Below are 17737 nucleotides of genomic sequence, written 5' to 3'. Positions count from 1 at the left end.
CCTCGTAACGTACACGAGGTTCTTCTGAGAACAGACAGTGCGTGACCCGGGGAGGGGAGAGCTCCCAGCCCAGCCCTGTCCGGGAGGGCACGGAGCGCTCCGCGGCTCTTGCCCGGCCGAGGTGCGGGCACAGGGGCGGTGCCGCGCGGCTTCGTCGCGGGGCTGTGACGTCATCGCGGCGCGCCGGCGCGGCAGGAGGGAAGCGGCGGAGTGGCGGCCGCGGCGCGGCAGCAGCCGGAGCCATGCCGGGCCCGAAGTCCTTCCGCCGGCGCAGGGAGGACGACGAGGAGGAGGAGGAGGACGAGCAGCTCGCCGAGGAGGTCAGGTGGGTCGGGCGCCGGCGGGGAACCGGTCCGGGCCCAGCTGGAAACGCAGCGGCGGTCGAGGGACGGGACGGGACCGCGGGTGTGTTTAGTCCAGCAGTGCAGTGTGCGGGCGGCGCGACACCGTGTCGTGACATCGGGAGCGGTGACGTCACGTCACACTGCCGTGCTGAACCACCGTGTGGTGGCGTGACGTCACAGCCTGCGTCACAGCGGTGCATGATCCCAGAAATTACAGATTCACTTTAGAGAGAAACACTTGAGATTTCAGTTCGCCATCAGCTTTCTTGAGTCGCTCATGCCTGGATGTATTTTGGCTCGTCCTTCCCAAATTGGCTTCTTCTTCAAGCCTTTCACTGTTTGGTGCTGCCTTCCTCAGCTGAGGGAAGGATCAGAAAGGAACAAATCCTTTTTATTTTTTTTGTTCTGTTTTTAGGTTTTTTTTCTGATTGCTGTTTTTAGATATTCTGTTTTTTAGGGTTTTTTCTGATTGCTCAAATGCGTGGAATTGTTTAAATAAATAGAAAATACATATTTAATTTGGAACCTGAAAAGTGGATGCTGATACGCAGAGGTTTAGGGCAAAGAGGAATAGAAGGTTCTGTGTTAACTGTACAAAATATAATTAATTAATTAATTAAAACCAAAGTATCAAGTACTAAGTCTAATGCATTTTTTTCTTTAGGTTAAAACTTGAGGAAGCCAAAGAAGTTCAGAGTCTCAGAAAGCGGCCCAATGGGGTGAGGTAAGGGATGTGGCACTGGGGAGGGGAAACTGTGTTTTGGGGTGTGATGTGACAGTCAATTTCTCTCCTGTCATCTGCCTCCTTGCAGTACAAACCAAAATTAGTTCCTGACAGAGGAGTTTCTGTGTTAAAGCATGAGGATGAAAAAGACAGGGAGACTTACAGAAGGATAAAGCAGTGCAGCAGTGTTGGTACTGTGTTACCTTCTGCTGAATTTTATTTTCTTTCTTTTTGTGCCTGACCAGTGCTGTAGCTCTGCTGGTGGGAGAGAAGTTGCAGGAAGAAGCCACGCTTGTGGTAAGTGCTGGACAATTCCATCACCTCAGGGCTCAGATGTGATGGTGTGAGAGCACTCTGTGAGTCTGGCCTGGGGCAGGACTGACGTCACCGCTCAATTCCCAAATGTTTCCTGTGGTTTTATCCAGATTTTGAAGACTAGCATTAAAGTAGAGGGAAGTTTCAGGGGTTTTTGTTATTTCTTGTTTCACAGGATGACCCATTTAAGATAAAATCTGGGGGAATGGTGGACATGAAGAAGCTGAAAGAAAGAGGCAAAGACAGGTAAGTGCATGTGAGCTCTGAAAATCTCTCCCTCAACTAGTATTTAATGACAACTGGTAATTAATTAACCAGAGGTTGTGTCATTTTGAGGAGTTTCATGTAATGCAGTCTGGCCAGTTATTTTTGCTCTAACTTGTTAAATTACTTTTAAAAACCTCACCACACACACCTCTCCCAAAAAACCCAAACAGCCAACAAAAAAACCCACTGTAAACATTGTGGTTTCCACTTAGGATTAATGAAGAGGAAGATCTGAACTTGGGAACTTCCTTCTCAGCAGAAACCAACAGGCGGGATGAAGATGCTGACATGTGAGTCATGCTGTGTTGTGTCTCTGGTGTTGAATCAGGCTGGGTGGCCCTTCACCATTTATTATTTTTTGTGGATTCTGAGTAGTCCCAGGACATCTTTCCAGTTCTCACTGAAATCTTCCCTTGCCCTTTCACTTCCTGCCTGCTGGAATTGAGAAGTCTTTTTCATGGACAAAGCTGGGAGGTGCCAACCAGCCAGCTTGGCACTGAATTCCAGTGAGAGCCTTCCCTGCTGGCTGTTAAAGACCTTGGAGGATCTGATTGTTTCTTGGGCAATTAATTCTTGCTACTAGTATTAGCTGAGTGCTTTTGGAGAGATGATTCTTTCCTCACTCCCAACTGTCAGGACAGGGATGCAGCAGTGCTGGAACAGAGTACAGGAACTAATTAAATGCTCTGTCCCTTGTGTGCTGCTGTTTAGGATGAAGTACATTGAGACTGAGCTGAAGAAGAGAAAGGGAATTGTGGAGAATGAGGAGCAGAAAGTGAAGCTCAAGAATGCTGAGGACTCCCTGTATGAGCTGCCAGAGAACATCCGTGTCTCCTCTGCCAAGAAGACTGAGGAGATGTTGTCCAACCAGATGCTGAGTGGCATTCCTGAAGTGGACCTGGGAATCGAGTATGTGTTCACAGATCTGTGGGAGCTGGCAGGATTGACAGGATGAGCAGCTGTTGGCTGGCAGAGCAGCACTATGCCTGGATTACCCAGCCCCAGTTTGGGATGGGGTGGGATTGAGCCTTGTTCTGGATTGGTGTGGTAATTAGCACAGTGTATCCTCCACAGCCTCAGGGCTAGGTGCAGCTCCATCCTGTGACTTCTGGGAAAAGGCTCTTCTGTGACCTGACCCCACAGCTTTCTGCAGGATCCTTTTGTGTCCTGCACTGAAGTGATGCACAAAGATAGGAGCTTCTATTTTGCCTTTGAAACAAAAGTGTCTGTTTCTATAGCACTGCCTCCTCTCTCAAAAACTGCATCAGATGTCACAGCAGTGCTATTACTGTCTCCAAATCCATGCACTTAGCACTTCTGTGCCTGCTACCCTTTCTATGACTGAGTTTTTTTTTTTCCTTCTAGTGCAAAAATAAAAAACATCATCTCAACTGAAGAGGCCAAGGCCAAGCTGCTGGCAGAACAGCAGAACAAAAAGAAAGACAGTGAAACTTCCTTTGTTCCCACCAACATGGCTGTTAATTATGTCCAGCACAACAGATGTAAGTTTTGGCTCTCCTGACCCAGTTGCTCTCCCCCATCTTGCCTAATTATCCATAGAAATTAATTCTAAGAAGGGTGGTTCTGAGTTTCTGTTGTTTCTGGTAAAGGTCATTTATAACAAAGGCCATAGAAATCGATCCATCTGGATAAGAGTGCTCCAGATAACATTCCTTATGTGATGTTTTCCTTCTGGCAGTTTATCATGAGGAGCTGAATGCACCAGTGCGAAGGAACAAGGAGGAGCCAAAGCCCCGACCACTGAGAGTGGGGGACACAGAGAGGCCAGAACCTGAGCGTGAGTTCCAAATCTGAATGGTTGTAAGGAGACACTGAAACTCCTCAGGGGTCTTGTACAGAGGAGCAATCTGGCTGTGGTTGCCTCCTCTGAGTGCTCTGAGGAGTGGAACAATTCAAGTCCAAGGGAGCCAGCTAGATCACACCTGAAACTCTGGATGGAGAGATGCTCAGGGGTGGAGTGATGAGGGTCACGGCTGAAGTGTTGCCAAAGCTGTCTGACAAGGGTTTGGTGGAATAGCAAAGGATGTAAGGAATAACCTCACATAGTGAGGAGCTGTCTAAGGAGGTGGCAGAGTTCAGGAAATATTTCCTGTGAAAGAACAGCGATATAAAATTTCCTTCTTTTTTCTTTTGAAGGGTCTCCTCCAAATCGCAAACGCCCCCTCAATGAAAAAGCCACGGATGATTATCACTATGAGAAGTTCAAGAAGATGAACAGACGATACTGATGAATATGGACTGAAGGCTTTGAAGTTGTTCCTGTTTTCCACCAATAAAGGACTTTGTGTCAGTGGCCTGCGATGGAGGTTGGGAAGAGTCACCACCTTCAGATGCTGATGTTACCTGCGAAGCTTTTCCTGTGTGATCTTGTAGTGAATCAGTTTGCAGGTGATTGTGAACTTTTTGGTTGGTGTAACTTTGTATATAAATATGTTCTTTTAATTAAGTTTTATAATGGAAAATGAGCTTTCATGGTTGGCATTTTTTAATGAGAAAACAAATTGGCTTTTATAGATTTTTCTTTTCACCATCTTGATACTAAAAAAAGAGGTCCTTTAAAAGCAGCAATGCTGTTTGCTTTGTAAAGCCCTTGGGAGTTTGTCTTCTTGTCCACATGTCTTCTCCAGAAGTGCAGTGTGGGTACTTGTAGTGAAGATTTGTACTTTGAAAACAGTAAAAGTGTTTTTTAAGTTATAATAGTATTTTTTTTCTTCTGGAATTCATGCTGATGGGTTTTTCCTGGTTTGTGGGTTTTGGTGGTGCTGATGGCCAGGTTATCCCATTGCTCAGAAGTGACAACTCCAGGGTGGGGAAGGGCAACCTCATATTTCACTTTTTCTCAGAAAAGGGGAAGAATTTCTGTGCGAGTTTGCCCCTGAGCTTGTGCCTTGTACAGGTCAGCAGAGAATCCCTTGAACAGGTGGCCTTAAACTGAGACAGTGGAGATTTAGATTAGATATTAGAAACAAAATATTTTGCTGTTCGGGTGATCAGGCTTTGGGATAGGCCACCCAGGGACATGGTAGGGCACCATTCCTGGAGGTGTTAAAGAGCTGTCAGGATGTGGCACTGGATGGTGTGAATTTTATTGGTATGAGGTTACAATGGCAGTGCTGGATGGACTGTTAGACATGATGACGTTAAAGGTTTCTTCTAACCATGATAATTCTTTGACTCCTCCATTCTAACACGCGGCGACACAAACATAGAATATTTAATAACTCCAGTGCGCGAGGCCTTTCCGCTCCCACAGCAGCAGGTGCCCACGCAAACATGGCGGCCGCCCCTCAGCCCTCAGCGCTGGCCCCGCCCAAACATGGCGGCCGCCCCTCAGCGCTGGCCCCGCCTCTCCCAGCACCGCGATGGCGGCGGCGGAAGCGGCGCCGAGGGGCGGAAGCGGCGGCCGGGCGGCGCGGCCGGGCGGGCGATGAAGCTGCGGCGGGGCGCGCTGCGGGCGACCCTGGCGTTGGTGCTGCTGCCGCTCCTCACGCCGGCCGGCGCCGTAGAGCCCATCAGCCTGGGACTCGCCATCGCGGGCGCCGCTGCCTCGGCCCTCACGGGCATCATCTCCTACCCGCGGCTCTACTGCTACTTCAGGGAGTGCTGCTTGCACCGGCACGACCGGCGCGCCGCCGCCGGTGCGGGACCGGGCTGGGCTGAGGGAGGGGGCGGCAGCGCGGCGGGGCAGCGGCGGCGCCGGGAGCCGGGAGGAGCCCGCGGGGCCTGGCCGTGGCCGCCGCTCCTGGCCGGCCCTTTGGCCCTGCCCGGGGCTGGGGACACCGCGGCCGTTCCGCTCCCCGCCGCTCACACTGTGCTCTCTCCATGCAGCTCTGCAGGAGAGCTTGGACGAGAAGCTGTTCGGGCAGCACTTGGTGAGCAAGGTGGTTGTAAAAGCCGTGAGGGGCTTCTTGAACAATACCAACGCCAAAAAGCCTCTCGCGCTTTCCTTGCACGGGTGGACTGGAACAGGCAAAAACTTTGTCAGTAAGATCGTCGCTGAAAGCATTTATAAAAGAGGTCTCCAGAGTAAATATGTCCATCAGTTCGTGGCGACTTTACACTTCCCTCACGCTCACAGCATCAATCTCTACAAGGTAAGAATGAGCTGTGCTGCAATGAGTTATAAATGCCATGGCATGATCAGTACATCAGGCCTAGATGCTGTTTTATGCAGTAACATGTATGCTATGCCAGTTTTGCAATCCTCTGTACAGAACTGTGTAGATCCTAACATCCATCAGGACTGGTTTTCCTGTGAATGTAAAGTTTTTGGCATGTGTTTTGAGCCTGTCTTTAGGGAGGAGTGATATGGTTTAATTTCTGTTCTGCACTTTGCTTAGAGATGGGACTGACTTAAGGATAAACATGATTCCTGGTTAGGTGATGTGTTGGTGGGCACTGCAAAAAACCAAATCGTTCATGACTCTATGAGACAATCCGGTGCCCCCCAGGTTTGTCAGGTACCATGGCAAGCTCACACTGGCCCTCTGAGGCATCACTGTCTACTCTAGTGAATACTGAGCAGGTTATTTAGTTTTCTATAGATCCATTGCCAAACTGTAAAGCAAAATCACAAATATTCTGCTGTCAGAAAGGTACAGGTAAATGTGTTTGGAATTGTGTCAGTTCTGTAGGCAGGGAGATACCATGGAGCAGTAGCTCCAATTTTTTTTGTTGTTGTTCTAATTTTGTTCACTGCACAGTTTGAATGAGTACCACTGTCTTGTAGTACTATATGTTGATATTCAGTTTGTGTGTTAAAAATGGGAACAGGGTGGTCTATAAACCTGATTTCTAAATGGAGACACTTCCTCTTTTACAACTTATTTTCCTCCTTCTTTTAACTGCTATTTTGAAATAAAATTATGCTTTTTCTGCATTTGTTTTGAGGTGAATGCACTTGGGAAATTTGCTGCCCAAGGCAGAGGAAGTGTTGCTGCATATCCCCAATGCACCTGCAGTTCAGGGACTGAGTAACATAAATACAGAAGTGATGAATCACTGAAAGTAGTCAGAACAGTTATTTCTTATTCCTCTACCAGCTCATCAACTCTTTCCTCCCAATTAATGCATTATTGATCTTGAATGTGATACTCAACATGAAAATGCAATGCTTAAGTGAGATACTTTCAGTGCAGTAAAGCCTTTCTGGACAACTGTTTTAAGAAGGACTTGTAATTGTCTTCATTTAACTTCTGATTGATTAAAACACAGAGAGTTAAATTTTGTTTCTGCTTCTGCCAGTGACTGCAGGTGTAATTTCTCACTGCTGCTGCCAGGTAGCAAATTTAATATTGCTTGTTTTAGGGGTTTTTAGACCAAAGTGCTGCCAGGAGTCATCATCTGACTTGTCAGAGCTTGGCTTTGTGTGGCTGTTCCTTGATGGGACCCATTTTTTGTCCTACTTGCACTTTCATTTTTGCTTTTTATAGGAATATCTTAGGAGAATTTATGTTTATCCCATCCTGTCTTTTAATTTTTTCAGAACCAGCATGAGGTTTTGTTGAGGTTTCATTTACAGCTTGTAACTATGTTTTAGTCAAGAAGGCAGAGCTATTAAAATGACACCACTGAAACAACTCCTTCAGGACAAGGTTCCACAAACAGAAAGTGCTGTTTTTCCTGTCTTTCCAACACAAACTCTTTCAGCATCTGTCACTTTTCACTCAGGACCAGTTGCAGTCGTGGATTCGGGGCAATGTGAGCATCTGTCCCCGGTCACTGTTTATATTTGATGAAATGGATAAAATGCACGCAGGACTCATTGACTCAATCAAGCCCTTCCTGGACTACTATGAGCTGCTGGATGGGGTGTCCTACAGGCAAGCCATCTTCATCTTCCTCAGGTAAAGTGGGTTCTCAGGATTGCTGTTCTATACACTCCATGCTTTTTGCTTCATAACTTCAACTTTTAAAACTACCCCCAGCTACAGTCTCTGTTTTCTCTTTTAGCAATGCAGGAGCTGAAAAGATAACAGAGGTAGCACTAGATTTCTGGAGAAATGGGAGGACAAGGGAAGATATCCAGCTCACAGATATCCAAAATGCACTGTCTGTGTCTGTCTTCAACAACAAAAATAGTGAGTAACACTGGGATTGCTTTTGAGGTGATAAAAGTTACACAAAATGGATGGGCTGCATTTTTACAAACTATGGTTTCTTCTTGATGTGGCCTCCTGGCTTTGGCTTGTGAGGAGCAAAAATGCAGTTCTGGGGCCTGCAGTTGGCTCCCAAGATGAGTGAAGATTGAGGAGCTCAGTGTGCACCTTTGCCACCAGCCTGTTGGACTGCACATTTTGGGGGAAGTGCCTCATAGGTTTTTTCACACAAGACTTTTAGTGAAAAGGAGTTTTAACATAATTATGCTCTAAATTTAGCAAACTCATTGTACTTCTTTAAAAGTTTAGATACAAGCTCCAAAGAAAAGGGATAAGAAAACTGGTCTGGGAGAGCTAATAAGAGAGAGGAAGAAAATCTGTTCCTCTCTTGGTGAGAGAGGGAAAGGTATGAGACCAGCACCTGGAGAGCAAGGCTTAAGCACAGCCAAAATTCATTCATTCAGCCTAAAGGATCACATTTCTATGTCTGCCCAAAATTTTATGCACAAAGTAATGTGAGAAGGGGCTTGTATTGGCCTGTGCATTACAGTGCCCTAAAATCCCAGGTGAATTCTTAGCTGTGATCTGCCCCTTGCTCTCATTCAACCCCTGGTAGTGTTTAACTAGAGAAATACTAACAAACCTCTTTCCCTTCTCAGGTGGATTTTGGCACAGCACCTTGATTGACAGAAACCTCATTGACTACTTTATTCCTTTCCTGCCTCTGGAATACAGACATGTGAAAATGTGTGTCAGGGTTGAGATTGAGTCACGTGGCTACACTGTGGATGAAGACATAGTGAGCAGGATAGCTGATGAAATGACCTACTTCCCCAGAGAGGAGAGGATCTATTCAGATAAAGGATGCAAAACTGTGGATGCAAAGCTGGATTATTATTATGACTTCTAATGCTTTGTGGCTACAACCTGCAAAGAAGCAAATTTAACTTAATTACCAAGTGGGGGACCTGAGACATTTCATTTTTAAGTACTTTTTAAAGAAAGGAACACTATTTTTTAACTGGTGTGTAAATAAGCAGCAGTGCCTCTGCATTTTTGTCACCAGTCATGGCTCCAGAGTGCTTCAGCCTTGTGCTGTGAAGGTAAGAAAGAACTGCTTTGGGAATTCCTGGATCTGGCAAGGCTCAAGACTCCTTGAATCATGTGTTGATCATCAGAACCTTCTTGCAGACTCCTGACAGGTATAGAAGGACTATGACTTAATTTTAATTGTTTTGCCCTTATGTTGATGATCTCTAGACAATATTGAGAGTTTTAATCAAAGTTCTTGTGTTTCTGAAAGCCTTCATTGGTCCTGTGTGGGAATATGCATTAAAAATAGAATATTTTTGCCTTCAGCATCTTGGGCCCAGTAAAGATAAGGGGGGATTCTGGAATTTAAAAATCTGGGTTCTTCTATCCAACATCTCACAGTGCCATTGTTTTTTTCAACACCAAGGTATAATTTAGTCTTCAATGTGTCAAACCAAGAATCTAAAACTCTTTGTTGTGTGAATAGTGTTCAGAGAGCAGACTTAATATTACCAGGAAGTGAGTTAAAATCCTTAAATGCCACACTGGTGTACTTAGTTCCTGTTTTAGGTTAGTCTTTATGTATAAAGTTGCCCAGAGAAGGCTCTCCCAGGAGAGGAGAACTCTGCTCTGGGAGTGGTGAGTCAGCTTCATGGAAAGGCTGCAACGTCATGGGAAAAGTGTACAGATTCAATTTTACACCATGGAAATTGAAAAGAGGTTTCTTTTCTTCACTTACACGTTGAATTCAGGGGTCAGCTTGCAGGGGTGTCCCTTTTTCATCTTCTCACCATACTGTGTGCCTTTGAGGCAGGGATGGAGGCAGATCTAAAGGCATTGGAAAAAAAAAAAAAAGCCCATAAAATGTGTCCACTCAAGTTACTGTGAAGGTGTCAGACTTGTTTCTGAATGTGAGCACTGCAGAGGCTTTTTTCATTCCAGTTTCTGTTCAAAATAAACTTTTCTCATCAGAAATTTCTTTCTTAGCTACCTTCTGGTGTTCTTTGCATTCAGTGATTTGATATTAATCTTGCACAAATGTACTCCATGTTGAGGAAGAGCACACTGCATTCCTGGCTGTTCAGGCTGTGCTTGAGTACAGGTATGTCCCTTCTGCAGTTCAAAGGGCAGGGAGATAGGAGATGTGACTTTGCTGTCTGGTGAAACAAATCAAGCTTGGAGTGGAAACTGCACTTCTGGGCTGTTTATACTAATTACTGTTTATTCTAATTACAGCTGTATGGTTTTTGTAGAGGCACACTTCCTCACTGCATGTGTGCTCAATAAGGATGAACTTTTCCTGTAGAGATCAGTTAAAACCCTGCTGCTCATCCCCTCCCACTGTGCTACCACTGCCTGAACACTGCAGGCTCTGTTTGAAGCCACCCACGTTTTCAGTGGCAGCATCTTGGAGTTTTTTCATAAAGGGGAAAAAAAAGGGCCAGTGAGGCTCCAAGTGTCCACTGGCTCTGAAGGTGTGTGATATGCAAATTATCAATCCTGCTGTTGTCAGCAAATGAGTGCTTTGAATGCAGGTATTTATCTGTTTCTTTGACTTCCTGATTATAGCAAATAACTGGCTAATGGGAAAAAGCAGATGTAATGATGATAAATTTGTATTACTACAGTCTGGTACCAAGAGAGCCAGTACAACCAAGGTGTCTTGTGGCTCTTCCAGAACTGTCTGAGTTCTGCTTTGTGTGCCAGTGCAGCATCAATACAAGCATTTGATATATATTGGTGGCCAGTATTTCAGTGCATCACAGCCCTGAAGGGCCCAGGGTAGATGGAAGCTTCCTCTGGAGAGCAGGAATGATGTGGAAAGGGGAGAGACTGCCTCTGTTTAATCTCTCTTCTGCTCTGCACACCTGGCCAAGAGCAGCTCCCTCTGGGTAAAAGATAGAGCTGTGCCTGAAATCACTCCCAGACTGGATCCTTCTGATCCTGTTTATTCCTCTCCTGTATGGTTTCAGAGCTAAGGTCCTCTCTTTCTTGCTATGACTGGGTAACTTTGGCCATTATTCTATTTAATAGGCCAAAGGAAAATGCCATGGGTCTGCTGCCCACAGAAACAGTCCTTTGGCTAGGAGAGAGGAGCTGAGCAGTCCCAAGAGTGAATTCTGTTTTTACCAGAGGCCAGGACAAGCAGCTGCTGCTTTAGTTCAACTTTCTGCAGGCAGTGTTCTGAGGTCTCACACTGTGCTGTGGTTTAAATTCAGTGAAATAGGAAGTGCTGCTGTCCTGCCAGCCAGAGGCAGCCTGGTGTGCCCAGGGAGGGAGCAGCAGCTCAGCTGTCCCATGAGTGTGAAATCCAAGCGAACAGCAGAGCCTGTGCTTCCCAGGCAGCTCCCTGACATCTCCTGGTGCATCCTTAGAGCACAACAGGTGCTCCACAACTGATCTTCAGTGAGGTGTGAGCTGCTGCCAACAGCTGCCCACACTTACAGGAGTGTAACAAACATGCAATGCAGCTGGTTGCAAACTGCACAAATTAGTACTTTCCTATATATGAAAATGATTAACCAAGAGAGAAGAAGTTACTCAGGATTTATTCCAACTGCAGTATGGTAGTATTTAGTGTTTTGAAACAGCACAAATATTTTCTTTTTGGAGTAAGTGAAACTGGATGCAGCATATACAACTACAAACAAATGAGTTAATAGGCAAAACATCACACTGAAAAGTGACAGTCCAATGTCCCAAGGTTAACAGATTGCTAGTGTTTGGCTCTGGAGGTTGCATCAGTGTCAACAGTTTGCCAACGTTTGACAAACTGTAGTGGAGCTGTAAAAGGCAATCAACACTTTTAATTCAGAGTTTAACACGAGCACTAAACTCTGTTGTAATCTGAATTAGCATAATTGTAATGAGACCTATCATTTAGCATCACCTCTCAAAGGAAGTTGAAGAACAAATGAGGGAACAGATGATGCAGCACAAAAACAGCCCCATCCCTTGTACCAATTTAAAACCACAGTACAATCAACAAAGTGAAAGGCACTTCTGTCTTGCATTACAACATTCGGTACACAAGTGATGGGAGACTAAGAGTTAAAGCTTGCAACAGTGTTTAAAACCCAGTCTCCCTACTGGGTGAAGGTTAAATTGATCTTTCCCAGCCTCTTAACTCCTAACTCAACCTTTCACACAGGCATTCTTTAATGTTAAAAGCTACTCTATAACATACCTAAGTCCTGAGGTATAGGATTGTTGCTTATACTTCAGCATAAAAATACACTTTTAAAAATAATTTCTTCCATTCAAGTGTCTTCCAAGCAAGGTGAGAGCAGCATTATCCACACCTTGACTATTTGGAGCAGTGGGGAGGGACTACTAAAGACCTTACAGACTTCAGGCCCAGAAGCCCACATACATTAACCTGACAACCTGCAACAGTCAAATTCTCATGAGAGAGTTTTCTGCTTAGGTACAGAAGACAGGCTTAGTGTGTTTTAACAGATCTCTCAGATGGGTCCCTCAGTTTAGGAAGACCTGGAGTTACAAATTTACCCAGCCCCCTTAAAAATTTCTTTTTCCCCAAAGAAACACCAGGCGAGCTCTTACTTCCTCTTCCCCTGCTCTCTCTCTATTATTTAGTAGCAGATTTCTGGGAGCTCATAATGACTTCCCATATTACTGTACTAGGAGATGTAGGATGATACCTAGCCAAAGCACAGGAAGATTTCTACCATATCATCTTCTTACTGCAATGCACCAAGGAGTTCACCTTTGCAGCCATGATCACAGTTCAGAATACAGCACGCATCCCTCCATTTCATTATGAATGTGTACATGGAAGGGAATATGACTATCTGGAAAAATTCCTCTGATTTCCTTTGTTCTAACCTAGTTCATGTGGAAAGAGCAATTAATACTTGATAATCCCAGCACTTGGAGGAATAAAGCAGGAGAAGCTGTATCCAGTGCTGTCTGTCACACTAAAAATTCTCTGTAGATTAAAAGAAAACTAAAGGGGGCAAACACTGGGGTACCAGCCAGTTCAAAGATGAACAGTGCTTAAAAGCCAGGCTGGGTGACCTGATCGAGTAGAAACTGTCTCCACCCATGGCAGAGGATGGCACTAGATGATCTCTTAAGTCCCAATTCTATGTTAAGTTAAAAAAAAAATCAACATAACCAAACACACAAGCTACAAAGCCCATACAGCTCACTCTGGTATTTTCACCATACTCCCTGCAACAGTAAAAAAAAGTGTAAGTGCAAATACACAGATTTCCAAAGCACTCTCAGAGTGCTTTGGAGACTCAAAGTGGAAATCAACCCCTGGCTTTCATCTCCCTCATCACAAGGTCTTCGTGAATATCCAGCTTGGCCTGTACAGTCTTGCAGCCTTTATCAGAGTAGATCTTCTCCTCCTTGGGGAAGTAAGTCATCTCATCAGCCACTGCCTGAACAATCTTCTCATCCACAGCATAGCCACGGGCTGTCATTTCAGCCCTCACACACATCTTCACATGCCTTTGCTCCAGGGGCAGGAAAGGGACAAAGTAGTCAACAAGGTTCCTGTCAATGATGCTGCTGCGCCACAGCCCACCTGGATAATTTGGGGGGAAAAAAAAAAATCATAAGGAGAAGTTTCTCTAAACTTGATCCTGCATATGACAGGCCAGGCTGAACTCACAGAGCAGTTTGTTTCAGCCACTGAGGAATGAATTTCCCATTTCTGGGGAAAAGTGACTTACTATTCTTGTTGTTGAAGACTCCTACAGAGAGCAAGGGCTCCAGGTCTTTCAGCTGAATATCTTCCCTGCGCTTTCCACTTGTCCAGAAGTCAAGAGCTGCTTTGTTAATTAAATCACCACCTGCATTGCTGATCATAAAAGAAAAAATGTACAGTGGTGAAATACAGACACAACTGAACCAGAATTTCTTTTGCAGCCAGTTACACATATTGCTGATCTCCCTGATATCAAATACATCAACACAAAGAATCCTATAAGCCACAATTTAGGGAAATTCTCCAGTTCTTTAAGTAGCCATCAGTGTGTGGTGGGTTGCCCCCAGCCAGCAGCTAAGCACCTACACAGCTACTTGCTTACTCCTTCTGCCTCAGTGAGATGGAAGGAGAAAATAGGAAGGACAGAAGTCTGAAGACTTACTGGTCAAGATAAAGATAGTTTAATAGGAGGAGAAAGAAGAGAAGGAAAAAAAACCAAGGAAGACTGAGGGAATCACATGTCACCCCCACAATCAGACCAATGCCCAAGCAAATACTGAAATCCCACTTTTTTCTCCACCCCTGTTTTTATTGCTGAGCATGGCATGCCACAGTATTAAATATCCTCCTGGGCAGTTCAGATCAGCTGTCCCAGCTGTGTCCCTCCCATCCACCTGCTCACCCCAGCCTACTGTGGGAAAAGCCTTGAAGCTCTGCAAACATCATCCAGAAATGGGCAAAACAGTGGTGTGTTTTCAACACTCACAGCCACAAATCCAGAACAGCTGCTCTGAAGACAGTTAACTCCATGCCAGCAAGGTCCAGTACTTGGTGCACCCATCCCAAAATGTGAACTCTCTCATGTCCTGTGCTCTGGGCCAGCTTCATGAGCTCAGCTCTGCATGGCCATGCACAGCATCAGTCCTGCTCCACTACAGGCACAAGCTCAGAGTGCTCCCCACTGTCTATGCACAGAGAATCTTCCCCCCAGAGCATTTTTTTGCTGTTCTCTGAATGAGGTCCCCAAGAAGCATCATTGTCATCATAAATAAACATTCAGTATCTCCAAATGACAGAAATTGGTGGCACAGACCTGAGGAAGATGAAGATGGCTTTCCTGTAGGACACCCCATCAACCTCCTCGTAGTAGTCTAAGAAGGGCTTGATGGCATCAATGACACCTGGATGCATTTTGTCCATCTCATCAAAAATGAAGACAGAGGAGGGACAGGCACTGACATTGCCTCGAATCCAGTTCTGCAGCTGTTCCTGGAACAAGAGGTTGGAAAGCCACTGAAAAACAAGGTCTTTTCTGGAGGTACTGCAAGATTCTTGTATGTGACATATTCTGGGGACACAGTGTCAAATCTCACTATCCCACACTCACCAGCTAGTGAATGAAAGAGGAAAAGAACCAAGAAAATGGAATCACCCAACACGCACAGACCAATGTCCAGCCAGAGTGAGAATAAGAACCACATTAGAAACCAATCCCCCCCCCATTTTTTCCTTTTTCAACCCCTGTTTCTATGGCTGAGCATGACAGCATGTGGTATGGAATATCCTTCTGGCCAACGAGGATCAGCTGTCCAGGCTGTGCCCCCTCCCCATCTCTTGCCCACGCCAGCCTGCTCTATAGGCATGGGAAAAACCAGCAAGATTTAAAGCTCTTCAAGCACTATTGTAACACCCAAAACACCACTGTGTTCTCAGCATCATCAACCCTGTTTCAGCCATAAAGGCAAAACACGGCCCCGCAGGGGCTGTGGAGAAAGTTCCTTCCATCCCGGAGTGCCAGGATGATGCAGCTGGAAGGACAAATTCTTGTAGCGAGCACGAGAGTCAGCAGATGGCATCAGTGAGAGGGCAGAGCTAGGAAATGGAAACTACCTCGGCTTTTTGGTGACTTTTACTTTATGCATGAACTTCCCCTTATGTCTCTCCTACGCATCAACTTTGGAATACCCAGCTGCACACCTCCAGCTGGAATATGTATCAGAATATTCTGAGTTGGAAGGCACCCACAAGGATCATCGAGTCCAACTTTTAAGTGAATGGCCCACAAAAGGATCAAAGTCACAGCCTTGGCATTATCAGCATCATTAACTGGGTCCGTCCCAGAGGGAAATGCGGGAGATGTGCAGGACACCCCTAAGCAGCAGAGGGTTCAGGGACCGACTGGGGGGAACCTCCTGCCCCTCCTCACCTTGTAGAGCTTGACCTGGTCGTGGTGGGGGAAGTGCAGGGTGGCCAGGAAGAGATGGACGAACTTGCTGCGCAGGCCGGCGGGGTGGACCTGCTCCGCCAGGATCTGGCTGAGGAAGTTCTTGCCGGTGCCAGCCCAGCCGTGCAGCGACAGCATCAGCGGCTTCTTGGGGCTGGGGTTGTTGCTGAAGCCCAGCACCGCCTTCAGCACCACGTCCTTGGCCAGGTGCTGCCCGAAGAGCCTGTTGTCCAGCTGCGCCTTCAGCGCTGCGGGGAGAGGGACAGCTCAGAGCTCAGCACCGCCGGTCACCGCGCACGCCCCGCGCCGCGCTGCCGTGACCGGCCGAGCTCGGGGGCAGCCCGGCCGCCCCCCGCCCCCGCCGTACCGCTGGCGTTGAGGCGCTGCCCTGCGCGGGGGCAGCACTCCACGTAGCTGCAGTAGAACCTGGGGTGGGACAGGTATCCGGTGAGCGCCGAGGCCACGCCGAGCGCCAGCCCCACGCTGAGCGGCTCCAGCGCCGCCAGCCCCGGCAGCAGCACCCACAGCAGCGGCAGCGACCGCGCCATGGCGGCCGCGAGCGCGCGCCAAGCCCCGCGCGCCTGCGCGCCCCCGCCAGCGCCCGCCCCGTGAGGCGCCGCCGCCGCCGCCATCTTTGTGGCGGGCAGAGACGGAAAGGAGCGGTGTGCGTCACCTGCTCACCAAATCCGCCGGGGAAATTAAATTAAACCCTCCAGCACCGGCTTTTTAGTGCTAGCGAGGAAGGCGTTACTTTATTCTGATCAAATTGTGGCCTCCACATAGACACAAAGTTTTTCACTTATACCTTTATAACAAACAAAGGAATCATTGCTCATCGGTTCTAAATTACATTTTTTAATTAGTTACTATTATACCCTCTATTGGTTATTGATTTCTCGCTTCTTATGGTAATTAGTTTATAATTTTAATATTTTTAGATTTTTTTTTCCTCTGATAGGGACTTTGCAATGAAGCAACTTATGCTAGTGTCCGAGTAAATGGTTTCTACAAAATGTCTTTGTGGTCCATAATTTCTACATTCTACATAATTTCTACATCCCAGCATCAACAATACATATTTTTCTCTCAGGCTTTATTCATTGAGGCATAGCAGAGTAAGTTTATCAAAATGTAAATTTTCAGTAATTCTCCCAGGCTGTTTTTCCTGCCTGTTGATTCGAGACCTTGACAGCACCTGAAGAGCCCGCTCCACCTTCGTGGCACCGCTGCTTTAGGTATTTATACACATTTATACACATTGATGTGGTCTATCAATGGCATTTACCACCCTGACGGTGCCACAAACCAGCACAGCCCATTTCTGCAATATAAACCAAGAAAGCAGCGAGGAAAACGCTCCCACAACCCCAGCAAAGCAAGCTCCCACCACCCTGCCAGGCTCGGCCCCACTGCCCTTGGCACTGCCTCACCTCTGAAGTTCAGAGTGTTTTCCTTCTCGCAGCACTCCTGGAAGCGGCACTTGAGCCAGGAGTCGGACGAGTAGAGATGCCAAGCCATGGCAGCGCCTCCCGCAACGAGAGAAACGCTGAGAGGGTCAAAAGCCGGCGTCAGAGTGGGCACGACAACAAAGATTACAGCAGCCTTCAGTAGCTTCATGGTGGGAGCCGACTGCCAGCCTAACTCAGCAGGAAAAGAAACCAAAACAGAAACTGCAGAAAAACTTCCTGGAGCGTGGAGCCTGGGGCTGGAAAGGGCTGGGAGCCAAGTCTCCTGTAAGCTGGAGGTGTTAATGAGTTAACAGACTTATCACGCTGCTCCAGGAGAACTGAAAGTGCTGGGAACAAAGCACTGCATAGGCAGAGTGAGAGTTTCACTAGAACAATTCCAGCTCTGATGGGAGGAGGACTGGAACCTCTCAGTGTCTTAACCAAGGTGCTAATGGGGCTGGTGATTAACGGAGAACACGGAGATGCTTGTTTTGGGCTAAATTGCGAGTGGTTGTGCACACACAACGTTACACAGCCCGAGAATTTCCGTAGCAGTGCCTGGGGCTCTGCAATTCGCAGCACTGAA

The 17737-nt window shown here is 46.8% G+C and overlaps 3 protein-coding genes across 6 annotated transcripts; 2 read left to right on the top strand and 1 right to left on the bottom strand.

The window, feature by feature from the left end:
• Positions 1-164: 164 nt before the first annotated feature.
• C21H9orf78 (chromosome 21 C9orf78 homolog) lies at positions 165-4364 on the top strand. The gene is made up of 9 exons (XM_033077875.2): positions 165-325; positions 1009-1068; positions 1314-1365; positions 1559-1629; positions 1863-1940; positions 2362-2559; positions 3016-3152; positions 3350-3448; positions 3808-4364. Exons 1-9 carry the CDS (start codon positions 243-245, stop codon positions 3897-3899), a joined length of 870 nt encoding a protein of 289 aa, XP_032933766.1. The 5' UTR covers positions 165-242; the 3' UTR covers positions 3900-4364.
• On the top strand, positions 3972-9778 carry LOC117005822 (torsin-1A-like). 2 transcript variants are annotated; one of them, XM_033077873.2, is made up of 5 exons: positions 3972-4059; positions 5500-5765; positions 7342-7517; positions 7624-7751; positions 8429-9778. In XM_033077873.2, exons 1-5 carry the CDS (start codon positions 3972-3974, stop codon positions 8677-8679), a joined length of 909 nt encoding a protein of 302 aa, XP_032933764.1. In that variant the 3' UTR covers positions 8680-9778. The 2 variants fall into 2 exon arrangements, with proteins under 2 accessions (XP_032933764.1, XP_032933765.1); XM_033077874.2 differs by lacking the exon at positions 3972-4059 and adding an exon at positions 5084-5309.
• Positions 9779-11331: 1553 nt separating this feature from the next.
• Positions 11332-17406, bottom strand: TOR1B (torsin family 1 member B). 3 transcript variants are annotated; one of them, XM_033077872.1, is made up of 6 exons: positions 17262-17406; positions 16071-16204; positions 15686-15951; positions 14573-14748; positions 13505-13632; positions 11332-13356 (listed from the first exon to the last, which is right to left on the bottom strand). In XM_033077872.1, the coding sequence occupies exons 1-6, from the start codon at positions 17318-17320 to the stop codon at positions 13079-13081; spliced, it is 1041 nt and encodes a 346-aa protein (XP_032933763.1). In that variant the 5' UTR covers positions 17321-17406; the 3' UTR covers positions 11332-13078. The 3 variants fall into 3 exon arrangements, with proteins under 3 accessions (XP_032933763.1, XP_032933759.1, XP_032933760.1); XM_033077868.1 differs by lacking the exon at positions 16071-16204 and having other exon boundaries at positions 17134-17406; XM_033077869.1 differs by lacking the exon at positions 17262-17406 and having other exon boundaries at positions 16071-16271.
• Positions 17407-17737: the final 331 nt, after the last annotated feature.

The sequence above is a fragment of the Catharus ustulatus genome, chromosome 21 (genome assembly GCF_009819885.2).
Source record: "Catharus ustulatus isolate bCatUst1 chromosome 21, bCatUst1.pri.v2, whole genome shotgun sequence".
Taxonomy (NCBI): domain Eukaryota; kingdom Metazoa; phylum Chordata; class Aves; order Passeriformes; family Turdidae; genus Catharus; species Catharus ustulatus.
The sequence above is the reverse complement of the archived record's forward strand: the minus strand, read 5'-3'. Positions and strand labels throughout refer to the sequence as shown.